This window comes from Natator depressus, chromosome 24 (assembly GCF_965152275.1).
Source record: "Natator depressus isolate rNatDep1 chromosome 24, rNatDep2.hap1, whole genome shotgun sequence".
NCBI classification, from domain to species: domain Eukaryota; kingdom Metazoa; phylum Chordata; order Testudines; family Cheloniidae; genus Natator; species Natator depressus.
Genome location: NC_134257.1, coordinates 1,366,154 through 1,388,739, shown reverse-complemented (window position 1 = coordinate 1,388,739; position 22,586 = coordinate 1,366,154). Strand labels below are relative to the sequence as shown.

The window sequence follows — 22,586 nt, the reverse complement described above, 5'->3', positions numbered from 1 at the left end:
ACAACCCAACACCCTTCTGTGATACAGTTAAACCTAAAAATGCCCCACAACAAACCTCCCCATCAAACCAAGCTCTGCTTTCCCATGAGACACCAGAGCCTTCCCCATGGACAACAGACTCCAGCACCAGCCAGGCTAGCATGCTGCCTCCCTGGCAACGGAGCTCCGAGCTGGCAGGCATGGCAGGTTTGCAGCTGAAAGGCCCGTACAAGTGCTAAGCGTGACTTGCGAGGTCAGTAACCCCGGAGCTTTGTTCTATCCCAGAGGGCTGTGAGCCGGGCTCATTCAGTACCAGCCAAAAGACCGAGGCACTTCTTGCTACATCCTACTGCAGACAGGCAGCCTGTTGCATGGGGGCTAGTGGAGGTTGTTGGTAAGTCACTGCTCTCCGCTAGAATGCGTCGTGGGCCTGCTTGGCACTTCTGTGAATTTCTCTGAGAGACAAAGGCCCGAAATCAGGGACAGGCACAAATCATTCATGCAGACAATGTAAAAAGCTGGGGGATCCCTTCCCGCAGCATCGGTGAGTTTCATGGGTCGTCATTTCTGATGCAAACATTTTTTAACTGCAGGTGTGAGGGGCTGGGGCCAAAGGCACAGGGATCGTAGGCGACGTCAGCACTAACACGAGCGACATTCATGCCCCTCTGTTGCTCCAGAGTCTGGCTTTGTCCTGCCTCATGGAACTGACCAAGCATTGGCCCAGGCTCCCTGCAGAGGGAGCAGGCCGGGTACGTAGCTTACGCCAGAGGGGACTGGGCCAGGATGGTGCTTTGAAGTCCCAGCCCTGGGCTGAGGGGCTAGCTGTACACGTAGGAGCCGGCTCGTGTGAATGGGGGGGACAGAAGAGGCAGGATTCAAACCCCATTAGCAGCAGAGGGGCTCACGCCTGGCCCCAAGGGCTCTGCTCTCTCACTGACCAGCTGTGGACCCAGGACCTGCTCGGCCCTGCTCAGGCAGGAGTTAAGGATGAACCCGCTTACTGCCGCGTGCAGGGAGCATGCAGAGCGGCGCCTGGCCAACGGCTCCCTCTAGAGGCGACGTGGATGTTCCTGTGCGGCTGAGGGTTCTGCCATGCTAAGGTGTCCCCCCAGCACCACCACCTCGCTCAGTGGGGCACGAGTCCCGCTCCAGGAGGCACACAAAGCGACCTGCCAGTCTGGAGCCCCCACTTGGGTACGTCCAAGCAAATAGCACGCGCCAAGCTGGGATGTAGATCGCCCTCACTCGAGCCCACTGCCCCTGTGCCGGCACCCCGAGGGTCCCATAACATGCTCGGACCTCCAGCTTTGGGCCGAGCGCACCAGGGCCCTGTCAGGACCCACACGGACATGGCAGGCGCAGCTGGCTGGAGCCACGTCCCCTGGGCACGTAGCTAAGCCCGTCTGTGCACCCTGGACGTATGCAGGTCCAGGCCTGGCGCTGGTTCTGTGCAGTGCAGGGGGAGGGGGAAAGTCACCCATAGAGAAATGGTTCTTTAAAAACCAGGAGCCGTCACTGCCCTGGAGATCGGATCCGGGGAGAAGGGGCGGGGTTAAAAACACAGCACCCAAGAAGCTACAGAGTTTAAAGTCATTTTATTTTTCAATTCGAAAAGTTTCTCTGTCAGTCTGTTAACGAAACAGCTGCGTTTCCACCAGCGAGGCGGAAAAGAGAAATGGGCAGTTAGTAAAATAGACTCTCTGGACGGGAACCGGCTGGGTCTGGGTTTCCTACCACCTCCCAGGCTGCTGGAAAGAGGCTGTTTATAAAAATAGCGTTGTGGCCTCACGGAGCTGGAGGGGTTAAGGCGATTCGACCGTTCGGCCCAGGAAGCCAGGTCTGCCACACCAGCTGGGAGCACTTTAGATGCCAGAAGCTCTTTGAGGCAGGCCCATCTTTTCGTTCGGTGTCCACGCAGCTCCTGGCACCGTGGGGTCCCGGCCCAGGGTGCTATGGCGACACAAGTGGCTCCATTGGAAGACTTAATGCAGGAAAGGGGCCATGCTGGATGGCGCTAAGGCACTTTTATACCGGTACGAGCAGGCCTCCTGCTGGGGACTGCCGCGGCACTGCTCCTGTAGGGACATCCCCCCCACAGGTACAAGAACTGGTACCCTCCAGCGGGCATGAACCGGCGCCATGTCGCTGCTCTCACTGACGCTGGCCCGGTGTGTATAAAATAGGCCGCAGATTCAGTCTTTACTCTGTATTCCTTAAAAAAAATAATTCGTCATTCCCAGCTCCTCTTCCCAGCTGTTGCACATTACCAGGGTCAGGATCACAGTCCCCATGTTACAGATGGGGAAACTGAGGCACAGAGGGTGAAGTGACTTGCCCAAGATCGCCCAACGGCACGGCCAGGAACAGACCTCCAGGGCTCCTGAGACCCAGTCCAGTGCTCTAGCCACTAGGCCACACTGCCCTCCAATTGGCTGAAAACTGCGGTGGGAGGGGAGCGGAAGGAGGCATTGGCACTGCAGGGCTCCTCTGGCACAGGGCGAAGGCCCAGGCCCAACCCGATACCCACCCCAGGAACAGCCCGAGCAAAGCAGGAGCATGGAAGACTGCAGGGGCAGCAAGCCCCGTCCCACCCTGCGCTCTCCTGGACTGGGGGCTCTGGCTAGAGGAACACACCATCCCGGCCTTCCCGGGGAGGGGGAGGGAAATGCTGCCAGCTGGGCAACCATCCCCCTGCAGAGGAGCTGGGGGCAGTGAAGCTACCACCATCCGCCCCTGCCCCCGCAGGCCCAGCTCAGCCACGCATGCTCCCAAGGGCTTTGCAGACCCAGTGCCCGGCTCTGCGGCAGGGTTATGGGGCAGCGCTCATACTGAGGCATCCTCTGACTCTCCCCTGGCGTGGCCAGGCTGGGGCCCTGGAGGAGCCATACCAGGGTCTAGGAAGCTATCCTGAGCCCCAGGCAGGTTTAGATTCAGGGGGCACTGGGATCAGTCCATGGGTCCTGGGCAGCAGGCAGGGTGCAGGGGCCATGTCCAGCCCCACATGGGGGGTCCCCAGAGGGACCAATCAGCACCCTACCAGAGCAGGAACCCCCAGCATTTCCTCCAGTGCAGGGCCAGGCCCCGGCCCCGCAAGTCCTGGGATCCATCTCATGCTGCCGGCGGCAGGGGCACAAGGTGGGGGAGGGGTCTGTCCCTGGCAGTGGGGGCCCTGGGCAGCTCAGATCTTGATGAAGAGGATGCTGGTGACCAGGGCGAAGCCGGCGAGGAGCAGGATGATCTTAAGAATCCTCTGCTCGGAGGAGCTGAGCTCATGCGGCAGAATCTCCAGGAAGGTGATGTAGATGAAGGTGCCGGTGGCCAGCCCCTCCAGCACGCTGCGGGAGAGCTGGTGCAGGGCACCCGAGGTCTCCGTCAGGGCCACCCCTAGGCCGATCCCCAGCGGGGACATGAGGGCGAAGAGCAGCAGGCAGCCGACCACGGCCCGGGGGCGCAGCCGGCCCTGCAGCAGCTTGAGCGAGAGGCTGAAGGCGATGATGCACTTGTGGATGAGCAGGGCCAGGCAGATCTCCAGCACCTTGGCACTGGCCTCCTGCAGCCCCACGGCCAGCCCCTCGAAGACAGAGTGCAGCGAGAGCGAGAAGACCAGGATGAAGGAGCGGATGGCCGAGTGCGCGTTGAAGTCGACGTGCAGGTGGGGGCGCTCCTGGGCCGGGCCCCAGGCAGGGTGCAGGGGCCCCTCCTGCCAGTGCTGGGACTGGACGGTGCTGTCCTGGGCCGAGGCCCCCAGCAGCGCCCGCGTCTCCTCCAGGGAGCCAGACTGGTCCTTGTAGGCCAGCACAATCTGCTCCATCACCAGCACCAGGAAGAAGCCCATGGCCAGGATGAACTCCTGCAAGGGGAACTGGAGCTGCAGAGGGAAGAAGCAGGTCAGCGAGGAGCTCGGCACCTCCCCCTCCTCCCCGGGCCCACAGGGCTGGTGCCAAAGGTCCCCAGGGGCGAGAGCCCTCCCCCCACAGCAGCCTCGCAGCCATCTCACTGCTCAGCATGCAACGTGCCCCTCAGGAGGTGGGGGCATTGAGCAGGGGGCTGGAGGCAGAGAAGGGGGGCCCCCATTTCCAGCTCCAGAGGGTTCAGCGCCGCCGGTCACAGGGGACACAATGCGCTGTCCCCACCTGCATGCTGCAGCTCCCCCCACCACAGTGAGGGGCATGGCTGAAGCGCGGGGGCCTCCCCCCAGCAGGGAGCGGGGATTTGGCTTTTACCTTGGCAGGTTCCTGGGGCCAGAGGGGCATTGCTAGGATTTTAATCAGACCTCTGCCCAGCCTAGCCCCCGGCTTCCCCCACCCTCTTATGAGTGCCACGTCCCCGGCAGACCCCAGACCTGACCCCCCAGCGATGCTTAGGCAGATCCTTCAGGGGGTGGGGGGAGGCTCCCTTCTTTTTGGGCAGGAGCATCTGGAACCAGCCTGGGCAAAGCACTAGAGGTGGCTGGGGCTAGGATCGCCTGCAGTGTAGGGATTTGGGGGGTCCACCCACACAGCCAGCGACGGTGGCGCTCCCAAGCCCCCTATGCTGGGGGAGGCAGAGCCGAGGGGCTGGAGCAGAAGGCATCACTGCCGAGAAGCTGGGCCCGCCGGCTGCCAGGAAGCCGCGTGGGAAGGCGGGGGGGAGGGGGGGGCGCGGAGAGGAATGATCGTCAATGAGGCAAGCGGCTCCAGTGAGTCACCACAAGCCCCTGCTGTGCAATAGGCCAGGCTCTGCCCAGCCCAGCCCCACCACCCCCCAGCCATTGCAGGGACACCGGGTTTGCAAACAGCAACAGGTCCTGGCGACGGGCAGCCTTGCCCAGCCCCCGACCCCCCACCCCGCCCCGGCCAGGAGCTCTGCATCTGAGCACACAGAGCGACCCCACTCCCCACCCCAAGCCATCCCCCATCCATAGCCCTGAAAATCCCACTCCAGTCAGAGCCTCGATGCTTCCCACCAGGGTCCCCCACAAACCACCCACCCCAGGCCTGTGTCCAGAGCCCCACAGCTTCCCCCCAGACAGCCCCCAACCAGACCTGAGCGTGCAGTATGGCAGCAGCAGGGGGTGCAGCCCCTGCCCCAGGGGCTAGGTCTCCCACAGAGCCCACCAGGGATCATAGCAGTGCCCAGCCCGATGGGGACCCTGGCTCTGGCTGCTCCCATTACACATACAGACTCCAGACCAGAAGGGACCATTGAGCCCATCTCGTCTGGCCTCCTGCATCGCACACACTTACTGTGACTCTCAGGGCAGCCAGCGCTTCGTTGATGCTCGCCAGGTAGTCGGGGACCAGATCGAGGAGGCAGGTAGCCAGGAACACGCCACCCGCAAAGCAGCTCACCAGGCTCAGGACCTTTCTGCGCGTGTCTGCCGGGGAGGGAGGGAGGGAGACACAAATGACAAGCCCAGGCGGGGAGATGCATGGCTCTGCTGCTCTGCCAGGGTGCCAATTTGTTTGGCCAGCCAACCGGGAAGCGAGCTGGGCTCCGAGACTGGACCCCTTCAGGGCCTGATCGTGCCTGCGGGTGACTAGCAAAGCCACGTGCCGCCCAGCGAGTTACGAACGCACAGTCTGGCCCAAACCCTGCCCTGCCAGTGAGGTTTGGGTGCAGGACACAGGCACAGCAGGGCGCCTATCAAACTGAGGCCCTGTCCTGGAACGCCAGTGCATTTCCCTGGCCCCATCTGGCTCCCCTCCGGCCCCAGGTGCGACTACCCATGAGGACACCCAGACTCCGGCTCAGCGGCGGTGAAAGGCTGCAGGGTTCTCAGTGCTTCCACCTGCCAGCGGCTTCGCCCCCAAACTTCCCCCTGATCAGAGCTAATCGCTCCAGCCCCAGCTGTGCCCAGCTGGGCAGTGGAAGGGGCAAGCAGAACCCCTGGCGGCCGAACAGCCAGCAGGAGCTTGGTCCTGTGGGGAAGGCACTGGCCCAGATCCCAGGAGTCTGGCTTGGATCCTGCCTCTGCCACTGGCCCTGGGTGAATCTCTCTGGTCTCAGCTGCCCCCCCCCCCATACCCTGGGGGTTATCGTGCTGCCCCCTCCCCACCCTGGGTCTGGATGTTTAGTCACCAGACACTTGGAGCCGGGGTCAGGGCCGCCACTCCGCCTCGCTGAACAGCAGCTGCCCCGGAGCCTGGCGCTCCCCACAGGCCGGGCCTTACCCAACGAACCAGCCCTGCTCCCGTGGGGCCGGAAGACGCAGAGCGGAGCTAGGCCGCACAAGATGGTCAGCAGCAGCAGCGTCACCAGGGAGCCCAGCTTCACCTCCAAGCCCATGGGGGACGGGAGCACAGCCATGCTGGACCCAGGGCTCCAGATCATCTGGTCGGGGTCGGCCCCGGGCCCCGGCCACTCAGCCATGGCCCCGGAGCGGCTGGAAAGGCCTTTCCTGCTCCCTGTGTTCCCCTCAGGGGTGTGCACGGCCCGTCCAAAGCGTGGGAGCCGAGAAGCTCAGCGAGCAGGAGTCTTGGCCTGCCTCCGAAAGCGACGGGAGAGAGTGTCCTCTACGAGCAGCGTCTGCCCTGCGAACGCAAAACGGATGTCAGGAGCCCCCGCCCAATGCCACAGGGGCGAGTTAGCTGGGGAACCAACGCACCCCGTGCTCCAGGGGCTCGCACGGACGATCCCACAAAGAGCGAAGGACGGAGCCAAGGGGCTCTCCCTCTTGCTGGCACTGGAGGCCGGACTGAGTCATATGGACTCCAGAACCCCAGTTCAATTACAGGTTTAACCGTAGCCCCAGAACAGCTGCTGCAAGATGGCCCCACATGTGCCACGGAGCTCAGGGGAGCGGTGCAGGGCGGCTGGGATGGGGTTCCTAGCTGGGGGCTTTTCCCCAACAGGAGACAGGGCACCAGCCCCTTTTGTCAGTTGCTGCCCCAGAAGAGGCGATCCAGGAAGGATCCCCCCGAGTTCCTCCCCCACCACGCCAGGAATGGATGAGCTTCGTCCCACCCCCCCACTCACATACACACACAATCTCCTAGCAAATCTTAGCTCCCAGGCACTTCCGACCTCTGGTTACCAGCATGTGACTCATGCAGTTCAGCCACCCCATTCCCACCACATTCCTCCTGGGTGAGGCTGCCCTGTGGGACCCCAGTGGGACCCCCGTGGGCCGTAAGCCCCTGGCCCCCACAGTGGGGCTGGCACCAGCTGCGGAATACAGGCTGCATTCGGCGCTGGCGTGACCCGGCTAACTCCTGGGGGCTGGACCAGGGGGAGCTTGGAAAAACGAGATTGAAGGACTCGAGCCAGCAGGCATTTAGCAGGAGGGCTGGGATCCCAGCCTGCCCTCAAGCTAGCCGGGAATTTCAGGACTCCACGTACCCAGAAAAGGAAGCCCACATGCCCGCCCGGGTTTGCCCAAAGCATCCTGAGGTGCCAAACAGCAGCTGCGGGCACGTTATCCGGGCTCTGAGCTCTGCTGCATCATTCAGCCAACAATGAAGGGAATTTTGAGCCCTCTCCCAACCACAGACAACCAATGGTCTTAAGATCAAAGTCCCCTTGGGAGTATTTATAAGCGGGTCTGCAGGGCACAGGCTGGTACTTCCCACCTTCCTAACGATCGGGTCATGGTCGTGGCCTGCGAGCCACCCGAGACAGGCAGCAATTCCACTCAAGGAAACTCCCGTCTCCACTCAGGGAAACCTTCGCTCTTCCTCCCAGCATGCTCTGGCAAGAGCTGCCACCCGGTGCACGGCTCTCCGTAGCTTCGCCCACGTCACCTCCTCGCAGCAGCTCTGCTGTGCCCATCCCAACAGGAGCGGGACCCACACCTCAGCCGGCCTGAACTACTAAGCCACACGTGCCTTGGGAGGGCACCGCAGTTAAGCAGTGTTAGCCCGTTTCCTGGAGAAACTGAGGCACGGAAAGGCAGCTGCCCAAACTCACAGGGCACCAGGCCTTCCCAGCTCCCAGTGTTCACCCCACCCCGGCCCCCCAGCAGCGCCACCTTCTCCCAGCCCTCCGCAGTAGCAACCCCACCCTAGTTATCATGACCGAGGTCGAGGGCCAGCAGAGTAAGTGACAAGGGGCCATCGCCGCCTCCAGCTGGGGGGCTTTCCCGAGGGGGACCCCAGGGGCCAGCGGAGAGAAGTCCCGGGAAGCTGTTCACGGCCCCCCCGGGGCGCACAGCTCCTGGCCTGGACACGGCTGGGTCCGACCCGGGACCTCGCCTCTCCCCGGCGATCACACGCCGCGGGTCTAAAAATACCAGTCCCCGGGAGCCAGCGGCCGGTCCCGCCGGCGAAGCCCGGGGCGCTGCCACGCTGGAGCCAGGTAGGAGCAGCCGCCCCGGGGCCCCCCGGGAGCCCCCCGAGGCCGGGCCAGGGGCGAGCTCCAGGGGCCGGTTTTAGTAGCCCCGGGCCGGCCGCACAAACACAGACCGGGGGGGGGGACACAACCCCCCCCCCCGAAAACCAGCCCCGCTCCAGCTGGAGCAGGCGGGCGGGGTCATGCGGGCCCGGGGGGGGGGGCCTACGGGGTCCGGCCCGGGGGTGCAGCTGGAGTGGGGGTGGGGCAGGGGGCGGCTGGAGGGGGGGTCCCTCCTCCCGGCCCTGCCGCGGGAACGGGGCTACTCGCGGGGGGGCGGGGCTCAGCCCCCAGGCCCCGCCCCGCCCGGAGCCCCGAGGCTCCCCCCGCCCGGACTCACCTCCGGGCCTTCGCTACTTTGTCTCCGGGCCCGCCGCGGGCCGTGGCTGAGCGTTCGGAAGGGGCGTGGCCGGGGAAGCGCTTTCCGCCAATGGGGACGGGGAAGGCCAGCGATTGGCATCGCATAGAGGCCAATGAAAAGCAAGGAGATTCAGAGCCCGCCCCCTGCCTCCTTCCCCCCCACCGTGCCCAGGCCAGGCTCCTGGGCCATGTCTACACTAGGGGTGGTGACCCTGCACACTCCTTATGGCACACAACAACCCGCAGCGTGGGGAGAGGGAGGCTTAGGGGGGGTGGAGGAAACAGGGCAGAACTTTGGGGTCTGTGTCCCACGCGGCTCCCGGCGCGCCTGAGCCAGGCACAGTGTCCCACTCCTTTGCCCTGCCAGAACCGTTCACCCCCGGGTGCAGATACCCACTGCAGGGCGGGCACCCGGCTCTGCACCGGAGCCTGAACCCTCCGCGCCACTGCCAGTGTGGACGAGGCCTCGGCAGAAGGTGCACTGCTAAGACGCTTCGATCCCAGAGCAGACGGGGCTGCTGGAGTTCTCAGGCCTGCTGCCTGGTTGAGGTGAAGCCTAGAGTTTGCCCCTGCCAGCTAACCCGGGTTACGAGTGACAGCTGGCAATGGCAAATCCTGCAGGCACGCTCCATCCCCGTGCCCTGGTCACCCTGTCCCAGGATAACTTCCCAAAGCTGCAGCCAACCTGTTCCAAAATGTCAGGGAAGGCTCTAGTCTTCATTGGGCAAAACCCAGGTGATTCTGGAGAAAATCAGAGCAGGGAAATGGAGGATGCAGGGACAGGGCCACCCAGGGGGGAACCGGACAATTTGCCCCGGGCCCCAAAACCAAGCAGCATTGCGATCTGGCGCAGGGGGTCGCAGCACCACCCACGTTTGGCCTGGCTGTCCTGTGACTGGGCCAATCCTGAGCGGTGCTGCGACTCTGCACACCAGGTCATGATGCCTGGAGCAGGAGCTCCTGCTGCAGGGGACATGCAGGGCTCCCCTACCCATACCCCAATACAGGGGCCTTCCCTCGGGGGTCACTTTCTTGGCAGCATGGCAGGGGGCTTCAGCTGCAGATTTTGCCCCTGGGCCCTAAAAACCTCTGTGCGGCTCTGAAAGCGCCAGACAGTTGATTAGCAAACCCAACAGCTGATGGCCCCATAACACCTTCCAGCAACATCCTGCATCTCAGCTCTGTCCTGCCCCCCACTAGAGGGCAGCACGCTGACCCCTGAATGACAGCTCCCAGCCAAAGGAAAAGAAGCAGTAATGGCAGGGGGGGAAAGAGTGAGACTGGGGGTCGGGGGAGCCTGTTCTCTGCTGTGCCTTGTTCCCCATCAGTAACTCCGCTGGGATCCGGGGCTTGTCCAGCGGTGAGGGAGTTATAGGCAGAGCTTCATTTGTAACGAAAGAGGCTCCGGGGATTGGAACTGCCTAGCCCAGAGGTGCCGGGGCTACAAAATGCCAGGCCCAGAGGTGCCGGGGCTCAGCCCTGGCAAGCCTCGATACAAATTAAGCAGTGGTTTTAGGCGGCTGTCCCGGTACCACTCCCCAGGTCTGATCCAGCCAGGCCCCTCCGCCTGCCCTCGATTGGCTCCAGTGGGGTCACTCCTGATTTACACCCGCTCGGTGGAGTGAGAGGAGGATCCGGCCCTTGGCAGGATCATGCCAAGTGCAGTTGCATCCTGCCGCCAAACCGGCTCCTGGGACAAAGCACTTTTCTTCGCGCTGGCTGCACAGGGCTGCCTGCAACCCCACCTCAGGCGGGTCAATGTCCAACCTCCTCCGCCCGCCTGCGAGCTGCTTAAAAGGGCAATGCCAGCCTTCCCTGGCACAGCCTGGGGCCAGGCGCCCAGTGTTTGCTAAAGGGTGCGGCCATGTGCCAGCAGCACAGTGCCCCACTGAGAGGGGTCTGTCAGCTTGTCCTGGGGGCCAGTGACCACCCAGCAACTTCCCAGCACTGGTTTTAGTGCACGCTCCTCATCCTCATCTACTGTCATCTAATTTATCCCCCCCACCTGTCTGTCTGTCCATCCCTCCCTTACACACCCAGCATCTATCTATCCCCCCCAAATGCCTGTCTGTCCATCCAGGCCTATACACCCATCACCCAGCTAGCTAGCTATCCATCGCCCCAAACGCCCGTCTGTCCATCCAGCCCTACACACCATCACCCAGCTAGCTAGCTATCCATCGCCCCAAACGCCTGTCTGTCCATCCAGCCCTACACACCATCACCCAGCTAGCTAGCTATCCATCGCCCCAAGTGCCCGTCTGTCCATCCATCTGAAGTTACACTGGGGGGACCAGCAATTTCAGCAGGGTGGGTCTGAGTGTGGCACCAGAGGTGTGTGTGCATGCGCACGAGACCCTGTTTGTGTGTGTGACAGAGATCATGTGACTCTATGTGTGACCCTGTGTGTGTGTGAGACCCTGTGTGTGAGCGATCACGTGACTCAACGTGTGACCCAGTGTGTGTGTGTGTCTGTGTGAGAGAGAGAGAGAGAGCCAGACCCTGTGTGTGAGCGATCACGTGACTCAACATGTGACCCAGTGTGTGTGTGTGTGTGTGCGCGTGTGCGTGAGAGAGAGAGCCAGACCCTGTGTGTGAGCGATCACGTGACTCAACATGTGACCCAGTGTGTGTGTGTGTGTGTGTGTGTGTGTGTGTGTGCGTGAGAGAGAGAGCCAGACCCTGTGTGTGAGCGATCACGTGACCCAGTGGTGCATGCCAGCAGGGTGGCTGGTGCTGCTGCCCGATGGGCTGGCCATGATGCGGGGCCCTGGTTAAGCGTGGGAGGGCGGAGGAGCAGCATGAGGCTCCCCCAGCTCACTGGGCCTGGCTTGAGCTGGCCGAGCGCTGTCGCGATCACACAGGCAGGACACCACAACCTGGCCTGTTTGCTTGTTCCCTCCAGGATCTGCTGCTCCAGCCAGGAGGGGACGGGGCGAAATATCAGGGCTGAGCAGCACCAGGGGACAATGCCTAATCAAGGGGCAGCCCCACACTGACGTGCCTCCGTTTGCCAGAGGGGGCGCTGGAGAGCACTACCCAAGGCCCTCTCCCCACAGCACCTGCCCCCCTCTTTGCAGGGCTCCCCACTCCCCTCCGTAGCCCCCCAGGCAGAGTCCTTGGGCTGCAGCCCTGTGTCTCTGGGCCCGGGGCCCTTGCAGGGAAATCCAGTCGCTGAATGCCAACAGCCAGGCCCAAAGCCTCCACCCGCACACACGCTGGCGGCTAAAGCCCCTGCCTCGGCTGGGTGCGCTGGGGTGCCAAGGAGCCCTTTGCCCTTTTAAGGCCCGGGGGTGGGCGTTGGCTGGGGTTGTCCAGGATGCCGGAGATCCTGGTCGGAAGCAAAAGACTTCAGTGTTCGGTGCCGACCGGCCTGGCTGGGTAACAACCTGCTCCCTGGAACAAGGCGAAGGTAAGTTATGCGACATAATCGCCCCCGGCCCAGCCCTGGGGGCCCCGCGCCAGGGGCATGGGGCCCCCGGCTGCTCCCAGCTGGCGCCTGGCGCTCAGTAACCAGGGCTGTTGTGGAAACGCAGCGTTCTCAGTGGGAACAGGGTCTGACTTCCCCAGGCACCAGCCCCGCGTTGTCAGCACAGGTGAGGCTCATGCAGGTAAAAGTCAAGGCCTTAGGGATGGGCCTGGGCGGCAGTGCCCTGCCCCCTGCCCAGCTGGGCTGCCGGGACCAGCTGTGCCCAGAGCTGGGGCCGGCGCCAGAAGATGGCATCTTTGTTTGCTGACCGGCTCGCCCTGGGCCCGGCTGGATTTTCTCTTCCAGCCCCGACACGGGAGCCGTTCTGAATCGCTGGGTCCCCAGGGCGCAGCCGCCTGGGCATCGGAGGGTCGCAAGGGGACGCCCGCACTCAGCCATGCCCGAGCAGCTGGCCCGAGGGTGCGCAGGGGACCTCCGGCCCTGCCTGCCCAGGTTCAGCTGGCCTGGTGCTCTCGGAGCAGTGGGGGGGTAGGTGGGCAGGGACGCTGTCTGATGCGCTCTCTGTCTGTCTGTCTGTCCCAGATGGGGGAGCCCGGCAGCCCCGCACTCCGGGCTGTTCTCTTCGAGCAGCAGAAGGAACTGTTCCCCAGCAGCACCCTACCAAGCCGAGATCCCCCGTTCGCGCTCCTGGAGCCAGCTCCCGCCCTGGAGAAGGGCTTTGAGGAGTGGGCGGTCAGCGGGGGCAGCGTGAGTCGGGGGCCGAAGGCAGAGGTGGGAGGGGAAGAGCAAGCCGGGGGCTCGGACACAAGGTCCCCAGGTTACTGTAGGACACCTGCTCTGCAGGAGCATAGTGCTGGTCTTTGCCCCACAGGAACCGCGTCTGTGCTTCCCAGGGCCCTTCCCCAGTTCCTTAGCCTCCCGGGGGCCTGCCTGTCTCCTCGGGGCGGGGGTAAGGCTGGCCTTGCCCCTCCCGCCAGCCTTCTAAGGCAGCCACCTTTGGGGAGGGAGCCAGCAGCTGTCCCACCACGGGCAGCTGCACTGCACGGGCCAGGGGCGGGAGAAGGGTCCCATTGGGGCTGCAGAGATGGGCTTTGGCCCGGGCAAGGGTGGTCATGCCCCCATGCACAGTGGACGGGCCCTGGCACTGCCGAAAGTGCCAGCAGGCAGGGCCTGGCCAAGGCAGCAATTCCAGACATCCCAGCCCCATTCTGAGGCACGGAGACTGGCACTGCCCACAACCCCAAGGTGCCCGCTCCTGGGCATCTCCCAGCCGCATACCAGCCCAGCCTGGACCTGCTTCCCAGGCCAGGCAGGCCAGGGCTGCCGGCTCCAGCCAACGTCCCCGGTGACCGTTGCAGGGGCTGAACGACAGTGAGCCCGAGGACTTCCTCAATGCGATCATCAACCCCAACGAAGTGTACAGCCCGGGCCGCGCGCAGGCCTCCCCAGGCAGCGACAGTGGCATCTCGGACGAGCCCAGCACGGACAGCCCCCAGCCCGGCTTGGGGGGCCCCACCACCTTCTGCGCCGTCATCTGTGACCAGAGCGACCCCCTCCACAGTGACGTGGTCTCCATCCAGCTGGGTGAGCGGGGCGGGGGCAGCCGGCCCTCTGCTGCCCGGGGCGGCTGGCTCTGGGGCACAGCTCCCTGCCCCTCCTCAGGCTGGTGTTTAGTGGGGGAGGAGTGCAGCCTTAGGGCGAGGGGAGTCAGTCATCCCCCCGAATCCTCCATGCTGCCCCACGGCTGCCTATGGGGTGGCCGGCGGAGATGAGCGCTTCCAGCCTGCAAGGGGGCAGCTTCAGCCGTGTAACCATCCATGCCCCTCTGTCCATCCATTACGCCCCCCCCCCATCTCTCTGGCCGTCTGCACTTTGTACCCCTCAGCCCCGATGTCACCCCGGGCTTTGCCCCTCACCCCAGGAACAATAATCAACATTTTAGCCCCTGCTGGCCCCAAGGCCCAGCGGCGCCTCCCCCCTCACAGCTGTGAAGCAGAGAGGTAGGGGGTCTGAGGGCAGCGTCTGAGGCCCCCACGCCCGGGGACACTTGGCCAGGTGGAGGTGGGCCGTGGGGGTGGGCCGGAGGAGCAGAATCCCCACTCAGTCCCAGCCTTAGAGCTCCCCCCACTCCTGCCCCGCCTTTCCCAGGCTCTGCCCCAGGGAAGGAGCCATCCCTGCCTCATCCCTGACCCCTGTGCTGTGTTCTTGGCCCCAGGTGACTGGTCGCCCCCCCTGCTGATCCCTGATGCCTGCATCGTGAATGAGCTACCGTCTGCACCCCCGTCTGCCGTGGCCAGGCCTGGCACGGTGCCCGTGGTGGTGAGCGCTGGGGACATGCAGCCAGCTGTGGCCCTGGTAAGTCAGCTCAGGACCCCCCTCCTCTCACACTGACTGTCCAAGCTGGCTTTCCAGCAGGGGGTAAAGGCCGGGCAGGGCTCGGCTCCCCATTGCCCACAGCAGCAGGGAAAACACTTTGTGAGAAGGTGGCAAATGCCCCTGGCCCCCGCCCACAGTCCCTGGGGAACTGCCCCCCATGCCCACCACCAAGAACCCCTGTAGCTGAGCAGCTGCCCACAGTGACTGACGTGCCAGCCCCGTTCCCCAAGCCCTCGCTTGTATCCTGGTCACTGTGGTTCCCGTCTGCAGCAGAGAGAGAGTCATGCCCCTCCCCGGCCCCGAGGGATGTGGGAGGCTGGAGGAAGGGGAGGGAGGATCCTGCCCCGGGCTCTGCAGAAAGTGATTCTCTCCAGCAGCTGCAGTTCCCGGATCTGTTCCTGACGGACGAGGAGAAGCGGCTGCTGTCGCAAGAAGGGGTCTCCCTGCCCAGTAACCTGCCCCTCACCAAGGTACAGGAGCCAGCTGACGTGAGTGTGCAAGTGGGAGGCCGCACCGGCCTGAGTGTGCCTCCAAGTGTGCAAGGAGCGTGCAAGCCTGCACGAGGGCACGTGAGCGTATCCGTGTGCGCAGGCCCAAGCAGGAGAGGGTGACTGCTGGTGCCAGTTTGCAGGGCAGAGCGTGTCCACGAGGGAGCCTGTCCTGGCTCCAGCATGCGGCCAGCAGGTGCCAGCCCCACCAAACTGGTGCAGCCGGGCCCAGGGCAGGGAGGGGCCAATCCAGCTCCACCCACCTGGCCCCACCCGCCCCTGCGGGCCCTTGGGGTGCCCAGGGCAGGCGGGGCTCGGCCCTGGAGTGCAGAGCTGCAGCTGTTCACCCCCGGGGCGGGGGAGCCCTGGGGAGGGTCAGACAAGAGACAAGAACAGGGACTTGCCCCACCAAACCAGCTCCCTGCAGCTGGGACCCCTGAGCCCTGGGGGGATGTGAGCCTGCCCCGCTGAGCTCTCAGGCTGTGCCTGCCCCCCAGGCCGAGGAGCGGCTCTTGAAGAAGGTGCGGAGGAAGATCCGGAACAAGCAGTCGGCCCAGGACAGCCGGCGGCGGAAGAAGGAATACATCGACGGGCTGGAGAGCCGGTGAGAACGGGGGCCCCTTCGCACACACCGCGGTGGGCACACGCACGCACAGACCCCCTGCAAGGGCACTGCCTGCCCTGCTCAGAGCCAGGCACTGGGCTGCCCTTCTCCAGCAGATCCCGTGCCAAGGGCGCCAGCCGTCTGCCCTGACAGCCAGGTGTCTGTGCGTCCCGGGGGCAGGGAGTCCCTGGGCTCTGGTCGGGCAGCTGGCAAGGACCCGAACCCCCCTTGCTCTCTTCTCCTGGCAGGGTGGCAGCATGTTCAGTCCAGAACCAGCAGCTGCAGAAGAAGGTGCAGGAGCTGGAGAAACACAATGTGTGAGTGCAATGTGACCACGAGCCCCTATGCCCCTCCCAGAGCCAGGAGAGAACCCAGGCGTCCTGACTCCCAGCCCCCTTTTCCCCCCTGAGGATCAGGGTGCATTAGCAGACCTGGGGGGGAGCCATGGAAGGTGCAGGGTGTCACAGAGTCCCCGGGCGATGCTCTGGATCTGCTCCCTATGAAGCCAGGCCGGACTCTGGGGAAGTCTCCTCCCTGGGAGCAGCCTGTCTGCAGGACACACAGCTCACCCGGCTTCCACCTTCCTGGCTCTGACCTCGGAGCCTTCAGCATCCTCTGCCCCTCCGTGCGCTTCCCACAGGGAGTCTGCCCAGGCAGGGTCCTGGGGAAGCCAGAGGGTCCTGCCCCCCAACTCCGCAGGCAGATGGGACTCTCAGCCAGCCAGTAACACAGAAGGTTTATTAGACGACAGGAACATGGTCTAACACAGAGCTTGTAGGTGCAGAGAGCAGGACCCCTCAGCTGGGTCCATTTTGGGGGGCAGTGAGCCAGACAACCCCATCTGCACTTCACTCCATGTCCCAGCCAGCCCCAAACTGAAACTCCCTCCAGCCCCTCCTCCTCTGGGCTTTGTCCCTTTCCCGGGCCAGGAGGTCACCTGATTCCTTTGTTCTCCAACCCTTCAGCTCTCACCTTGCAGGGGGGAAGGGCCCAGGCCATCAGTTGCCAGGAGACAGAGTGTCGGCCATTTATGTACCCTGGCCCTTTGCTCTGCAACAATTACACCCCCTTATACCACCACCTAGAGACTTATGACATGCCTAGGGGAAACTGAGGCACCCCTACGGTATTCAGATGAAACATTAAGAACAGTCCCACTTCGTCACACAGGGGTATTGGAGGGTGGCTGGTGATGCAGGGGCCCCTGACACGATGGTGGCTCAAAGGCCACTGGGTGAGTGAGCAGCCAGCCTGGCTTCGCTGCTGGGTTGTGTGCCCCCTCCCGCCCCGAGGAGCCCAGCCCCTCGAACGCTGTCTCCTCCCCACAGGTCCCTGCTGGGCCAGCTGCGTAAGCTGCAGGTGCTGATGAAACCCACGTCCAGCAAAGCAGCGCAGACCAGCACCTGCATCCTGGTACGGGCCGAGCTCCCATGCCTGCAGCCCCACGCATGGCCCACTCCCAGGGGGCACAGAGCACCCGGCCCCACGCATGGCCCACTCCCGGGGGGCACAGAGCACGCGGCCCCACGCATGGCCCACTCCCGGGGGGGCACAGAGCACGCGGCCCCACGCACGGCCTGCTTCCAGGGGGCACAGAGCACGCGGCCCCACGCATGGCCCACTCCTGGGGGGCACAGAGCACGCGCCCCACGTGCGGCCTGCTCCCAGGGGGCACAGAGCGCACGGCCCGCTCCAGGGGGGCACAGAGCACGCGGCCCCACGCACGGCCCGCTCCCAGGGGGCAGAGAGCACGCGGCCCCACGCACGGCCCGCTCCCGGGGGGCACAGAGCACGCGGCCCCACGCACGGCCCACTCCCGGGAGGCACAGAGCACGCGGCCCCATGCACGGCCCACTCCCGGGGGGCACAGAGCACGCGGCCCCACGCATGGCCCACTCCCGGGGGGCACAGAGCACGCGGCCCCACGCATGGCCCACTCCCAGGGGGCACAGAGCATGCGGCCCCACGCGCGGCCTGCTCCAGGGGGCACAGAGCACGCAGCCCCACGCATGGCTCACTCCCGGGGGGCACAGAGCACGCGCCCCACGCGCGGCCTGCTCCCAGGGGGCACAGAGCGCACGGCCCGCTCCAGGGGGGCACAGAGCACGCGGCCCCACGCACGGCCCGCTCCCAGGGGGCACAGAGCACGTGGCCCCACGCACGGCCCGCTCCCGGGGGGCACAGAGCACGCGGCCCCACGCACGGCCCACTCCCGGGAGGCACAGAGCACGCGGCCCCACGCACGGCCCACTCCCGGGGGGCACAGAGCACGCGGCCCCACGCATGGCCCACTCCCGGGGGGCACAGAGCACGCGGCCCCACGCATGGCCCACTCCCGGGGGGCACAGAGCACGCGGCCCCACGCATGGCCCACTCCCGGGGGGCACAGAGCATGCGGCCCCACGCGCGGCCTGCTCCAGGGGGCACAGAGCACGCAGCCCCACGCGCGGCTGACTCCTCCCCCCACCGAACACCCCCCCCACTCCCCGCTCCTGCACACACCCGCAGAGCCAGGGCTGTGCCCATGCTCACAGACACACACAGCCTGGGCCCAGCTGTGCCCCTCCCGCCCCCCCTACTCCCTGCTCCTGCACAGGGGCTGGGCTTTGACCCTTCTCCCTCCTCCTGCAGATCCTGATCGTCTCCCTGGGACTCATCATCTTCCCCAGCTACAGCCCTCTGCACAGGGGGTCGCGGGGCAGCCAGGACGACTATCAGCCCACTGGAGGTGACAGCTGGGATGCTGGGAGGCGGGGCTGAGCTTCCCCATAGACCCAGAGAGGGGTCAGCACCAAACACCCCAGCCCCAGGGCTGACCCTCCCCATTGAGCTCCCCAGAGGTGTTCTCCCTCAGGGCGGATCCGGGACCTTCCTGGTGCTGCCTGGCCCGGCTCTGCCCAAAGGGATCTGTCCAGAGACAGGGCCACAAACAGCATCTGTCTCCTCCTGTCAGCCTCTGACACAGGGCACCCCCCCGTGCCCCTTCCCTGCTGGCATAGGGCCCCCCCAGCCGAAGGTGCCCCCACCCTCCCGCCCTGCCAGCACAGGGTACCCCGCCCCGCCGACCCCCATCACAGGGCACCCCCCATGCCTCCACCCCACTGGCACAGGGCCCTCCAGCACAAGGGGCCCCCTGCACCACCACCCCCGCTGACACAGGGGCCCCCCCACCCCCCAGCACAGGGCACCCCTCATGCCCCTGCCCCACCGGCACAGGGCGCACCCTGCCAGCCAGCCCCTAATCCTGCCCTTCCTCCCACACCCCAGTGATCTCCAGGAACATCCTGAACCAGGGGGAGTTCTCAGAACTGGCCGAAGCCCCCGGCCCCAAGGAGCCGTCGGCCCCAGAGCCTGAACCACCCCCAGGGGAGCAGCTGGGGTCTGAGGCTGCAGTGGAGGAGGGAGTGGAAGGAGCAGGCGGGGGCCCAACCCTTCTGGGTGCCGGGAGCCAGAAGAAGGGCACAAACACGTCCGCTCAGGCCCAGCCAGAGCAGCAGGTGGCTCCCAGGGGGCTGCCCCAGGGGAACGGACCCGGAGCCAGCAGGAATGCAGCTAAGTCAGTCCACGCCGACGAGATGTGAGGGGCAGCAGGGACCAGACTGGCCGGAGAGCTGTTTTCCCAGGGTTGGCTGGGGGGGGTACAGCATCTCCAGGGGTCCCCAGGACACCTGCCGTACCCCTCTCCCCACAGGCCCAGTTCACACTGGTGTCAGGGAGCCAGCCCCAGCGCACGGGGCTCTCAGCTCTCACTCCCTGCCCAGCGTCTCTGCAGCTGGGACATCCCACTCCGGTACCTCCTGCCGAGTCAGCTCCGGGGGCCCTGCTGGGGCGTCTGGAACGGCAATAAATCCCGTCCCTTCTGCCCTGCGGGGGCATTGCCAGGCCTGGGACGAGGGGGGCCGCATGCAGCTCCCCAGCTGTGCTCTGAATGGCCCAGAGCTCCCTCCCCAACCCTCAGCCCCTGGGTCACACCAGGCTCCCCACGCAGGGGAGAGCCCTGGCCCACTGCTTCCCTGGGATGGGCAACGCGCTCGCAGCAGCCACGCTGCCTCTCCTGCCTGCCCCATGCCGCCCTTCCCACAGGACGTTTCAGAGGCCAGGTAGCCCCGGGCAAGCGGACCAGCTCATTGGATCACCTACAGGGCTCGGATTGAGCCACCCATGCCCTTTCCTGGGCTACCTGAGAGAGTCACCAGCCAGTGCTGGGCTACAGGCTCCCCAGCCGCTCCCTGCCCTCTGTGCTGCTGGGTCGTCCCCAGCCCTGGGGTCCTGCTCTGCACGGCACCTTTGGAATCGGCTCCAGCTGCCTGGCCGGGGCATCTCCCCCTGCAGTGAGGTTTGTAGCAAGCCCATTTCTCCTCATCCCCGGCTGTGAGCCCCCAACCCCCGCTTCCAGCCTCCGTTGGTGCCACTCCCCCGTCAGCCACCCCAGGGCGCTGCCCCCGGCCAGCCCTGCCCAGGCAGCCGACGAGCCGCAGGAAGCTGCCCCCCCGGATGTGGTTAATCCCAGTGCAGACTGGCAGGATTACGGGGGGGGATTAGCGCTGCTTGCCCATCACTTACATAACCTGCCACATGGCGCGCGAAGCGGGGGACAGGGCTCAGGGCTCTGCTGATTTGGATTCATGGAGGGGGCTGGCGCTGGGCCAGTGTGGGGAGCGGGGGTTCCCTTGGGCCAGCGCCTCATACTCGGGGGGTCAATTTGGAGAGTGACTCGTTCTAGCAGCTTGTGGGCAGCAAGGCACCTGTTAGCACCTGGGGAGAATTCGTGCAGTGATGCCAGGCTGGCGGGGCAGGGTTTCTCCCCCCTCCCCCCATTATGCCGGGCGCTGCCCAGGGCCTCCCAACCCCCCATGACACCTCAGATCCACCTGCTGCATGTGGGGGGAGCTGGCAGGCCCCTACCTCCCCACAGCACTGGGCACAAATCCAGTGTGAGCTCACGGGGATGGGCGAGGCAGCGGGTGCCAGGCAGGAGCCGGGTGTGACGATGTGACGCAGCAGGGAGGGGAGAGTGTTGACCTGGGAATGGGCCCTGGGGAGGCGAGACCTGAGAGCCTGTCACCTGAGCGGGGAGGGGAAGGGGGAGGTAACACCTCTGCCCCGGAACCTGGGCAAAGGCTGCAGCAGGGAACCTGCTGGGTGGGATTTAGTTTTTCAGTTTGGGGCTGGGTGGAGGAACGCAGGGAACCCCAGGGTTCGGGTCTAAGCTCCCTGCTCCCCCAGGAGGACTTGACTGAGGGGTCCTGGTTGCACCCACAAGCTCTGTTCTGGACTGTGTTCCTGTTGTCCAATAAACCTTCTGTTTTACTGGCTGGCTGAGAGTCGCGGTGAATCCCAGGAAGAGGGGTGCAGGGCCTGGACTCCCCCACACTCCATGACACCGGGCTAACCTCCAGAGAGCATTAAAAGCCCCCCACTCCCAGTGGGAATCCGCCTGCCACGGGATCCCACTGGCTGCTCAGAGCCATGAGGGGAGCTGAGCTGGGGCCCCCCTGAGACCTGATTCTCCAGCGCCAGCATCCCAGAAGCCAGGCCACACCCACTGTGTGAGTGAGGGCAGGACTGGAGGGGGGGTCCAGCCCCACGTGCTCTGGAGCAGAGACTGACCTGAGACCTGGTGCCAGGGCTGGCAGGGAGGGGGGTGCTCGGTGGGGGCTCCCAGGGGCCCCACCTGGGGAGAGGACTCAGCTCTCCTAGGCACAGGACTGGACCAGGCCCAGTCTTGGTGCTCGTAGTGCCAGGTTTGTGGCCGAGGGGCCAAGGATCGGGCTGCCTGGGGGTGCAGGACTAGGGTGTGGGGTGAAGGAACGCCAGGCGCCGGGGGATGGGAAGCAGGGAGGGGAATTGTTAGGGAGGGATCTTTTTAACAAGGAGGGTGCGGTTTGGCTGGGCTGGTGGAAAAATCACTGGGCTAAATTCCCCCCTGGTGTAACTGTGGCGTTGGGATCCCATTCACCCCGGGCGTCCTGGCTAGGTGCTGTGATTCTCGTACCAGCCTGGGCCCAGCTCGGGTGCTGCCCCGGGCCCCGTCTGCCCAGAGCTGGACTCATGCTCTCACGCTTACATTACCCGAGCGAGGGGCACGACTGAGCTTGCAGCCATTGTGCCAGGCGAGGCCAGGCCCTGCCCCCAAGAGCTCACAGCCAGAGCAGGGCAGAGGGGCAGGGACTGGTCCATTCCCAGCAGGGCAGGTGCCCTGACCCCCAGCCCAGCTCCTTAGGCAGCGGGCGGGAAGCTGCCGAGCTCCTGGCTCAGGGCAGAGCCTCCTCCGGTGGCTTAGAGGGAAAAGCCTAAAGCGCTGGAGCTCCCAGCGCAGTCAGCATCTGCCCAGAGCCTGGCAGGGGCTGGCGGCTCCAAGGTGCCCAGATGCCAGCAGCCCTGCTCATGGCATGGGAGGGCAGCAGCTGCCAGAGGCACAAGGGTTAGCGTGTAACCTTGCGACGGGGTGCATTCGGGGACCCCCCAGTCTGCAGCAAGAACTTATCACCTGGTTCCACTGGACAGCTGCAAACGGGGCCCAGGCCCTGTGCCCACAGGCCAATTCTGACACGGGCCAGGGTAAAGCTGCCCAGCAGACGCCCACCTGGCAAAGTCAAGCACAGCTGGGGCGGGATTTTATCTGTCCTGGGGCCAAACCAAGCAGGGAAGGGTCCATTGTCCCCACGCTGGCTCCAAGCCCTGCAGCAAACGGACAAAGCGCGGGTCCAGGGAGAGCCCCGGCAGCCAGACATCTCCTCTCTGCTCAGGTGCTGAGCAATCGCCGAGCTCCCGGCCCCGGCCAAAGGGATTTGGCCCGAGCTCAAGCTGTCACCAGGATGGAGAGGTAGACACGGCCGAGCCGAGAGCCGGAGCCCTGGGGACGCCAGCCAGAGGCTGGGATTAGCTAGATGAATGCACATGGGCCCAGCCAGAGCGCTCTGCCGACAGACGGATGAGCACTGAGGGGATAGATACCCAGACACCGAGATTAGCTGGATAGACGGGCGTGGGGGGGACAGACAGACACTGACAGAGAGATGTTGCTGCTGGTTGCCGG

General features: G+C 65.0%; 2 protein-coding genes across 3 annotated transcripts in view; one reads left to right on the top strand and one right to left on the bottom strand.

Moving 5' to 3' along the window:
* The window catches only part of CREB3L4 (cAMP responsive element binding protein 3 like 4), a 75,017-nt gene extending 54,161 nt beyond the window's left edge, over positions 1 to 20,856 (top strand). Inside the window, exons 2-10 of the mRNA XM_074938315.1 lie at positions 12,662 to 12,826; positions 13,438 to 13,663; positions 14,295 to 14,434; positions 14,833 to 14,925; positions 15,441 to 15,547; positions 15,796 to 15,864; positions 16,876 to 16,960; positions 18,179 to 18,275; positions 18,815 to 20,856. Of these exons, the coding sequence (XP_074794416.1) occupies positions 12,662 to 12,826; positions 13,438 to 13,663; positions 14,295 to 14,434; positions 14,833 to 14,925; positions 15,441 to 15,547; positions 15,796 to 15,864; positions 16,876 to 16,960; positions 18,179 to 18,275; positions 18,815 to 19,128 (1,296 nt within the window). The 3' untranslated portion in view covers positions 19,129 to 20,856. The remainder of the gene's footprint in view (positions 1 to 12,661; positions 12,827 to 13,437; positions 13,664 to 14,294; positions 14,435 to 14,832; positions 14,926 to 15,440; positions 15,548 to 15,795; positions 15,865 to 16,875; positions 16,961 to 18,178; positions 18,276 to 18,814) is intronic.
* Positions 1,606 to 8,708, bottom strand: SLC39A1 (solute carrier family 39 member 1). Of its 2 annotated transcripts, none has more exons than XM_074938682.1 (4): positions 8,630 to 8,708; positions 6,135 to 6,494; positions 5,208 to 5,338; positions 1,606 to 3,850 (listed from the first exon to the last, which is right to left on the bottom strand). In XM_074938682.1, the coding sequence occupies exons 2-4, from the start codon at positions 6,331 to 6,333 to the stop codon at positions 3,161 to 3,163; spliced, it is 1,020 nt and encodes a 339-aa protein (XP_074794783.1). In that variant the 5' UTR covers positions 6,334 to 6,494; positions 8,630 to 8,708; the 3' UTR covers positions 1,606 to 3,160. The 2 variants fall into 2 exon arrangements, with proteins under 2 accessions (XP_074794783.1, XP_074794784.1); XM_074938683.1 differs by lacking the exon at positions 8,630 to 8,708 and adding an exon at positions 7,533 to 7,900.
* Positions 20,857 to 22,586: the final 1,730 nt, after the last annotated feature.

Excerpts from the sequence above, each read along its gene's own strand:
- SLC39A1 (XM_074938682.1), bottom strand. The coding sequence starts at position 6,333 with ATGGCTGAGTGGCCGGGGCCCGGGGCCGACCCCGACCAGATGATCTGG. Across the intron at positions 5,339-6,134 it reads GAGCAGGGCTGGTTCGTTGG|ACACGCGCAGAAAGGTCCTG; the intron begins GTAAGGCCCGGC and ends CCTCCCCGGCAG. Across the intron at positions 3,851-5,207 it reads TGGCTGCCCTGAGAGTCACA|CTCCAGTTCCCCTTGCAGGA; the intron begins GTAAGTGTGTGC and ends TTCCCTCTGCAG.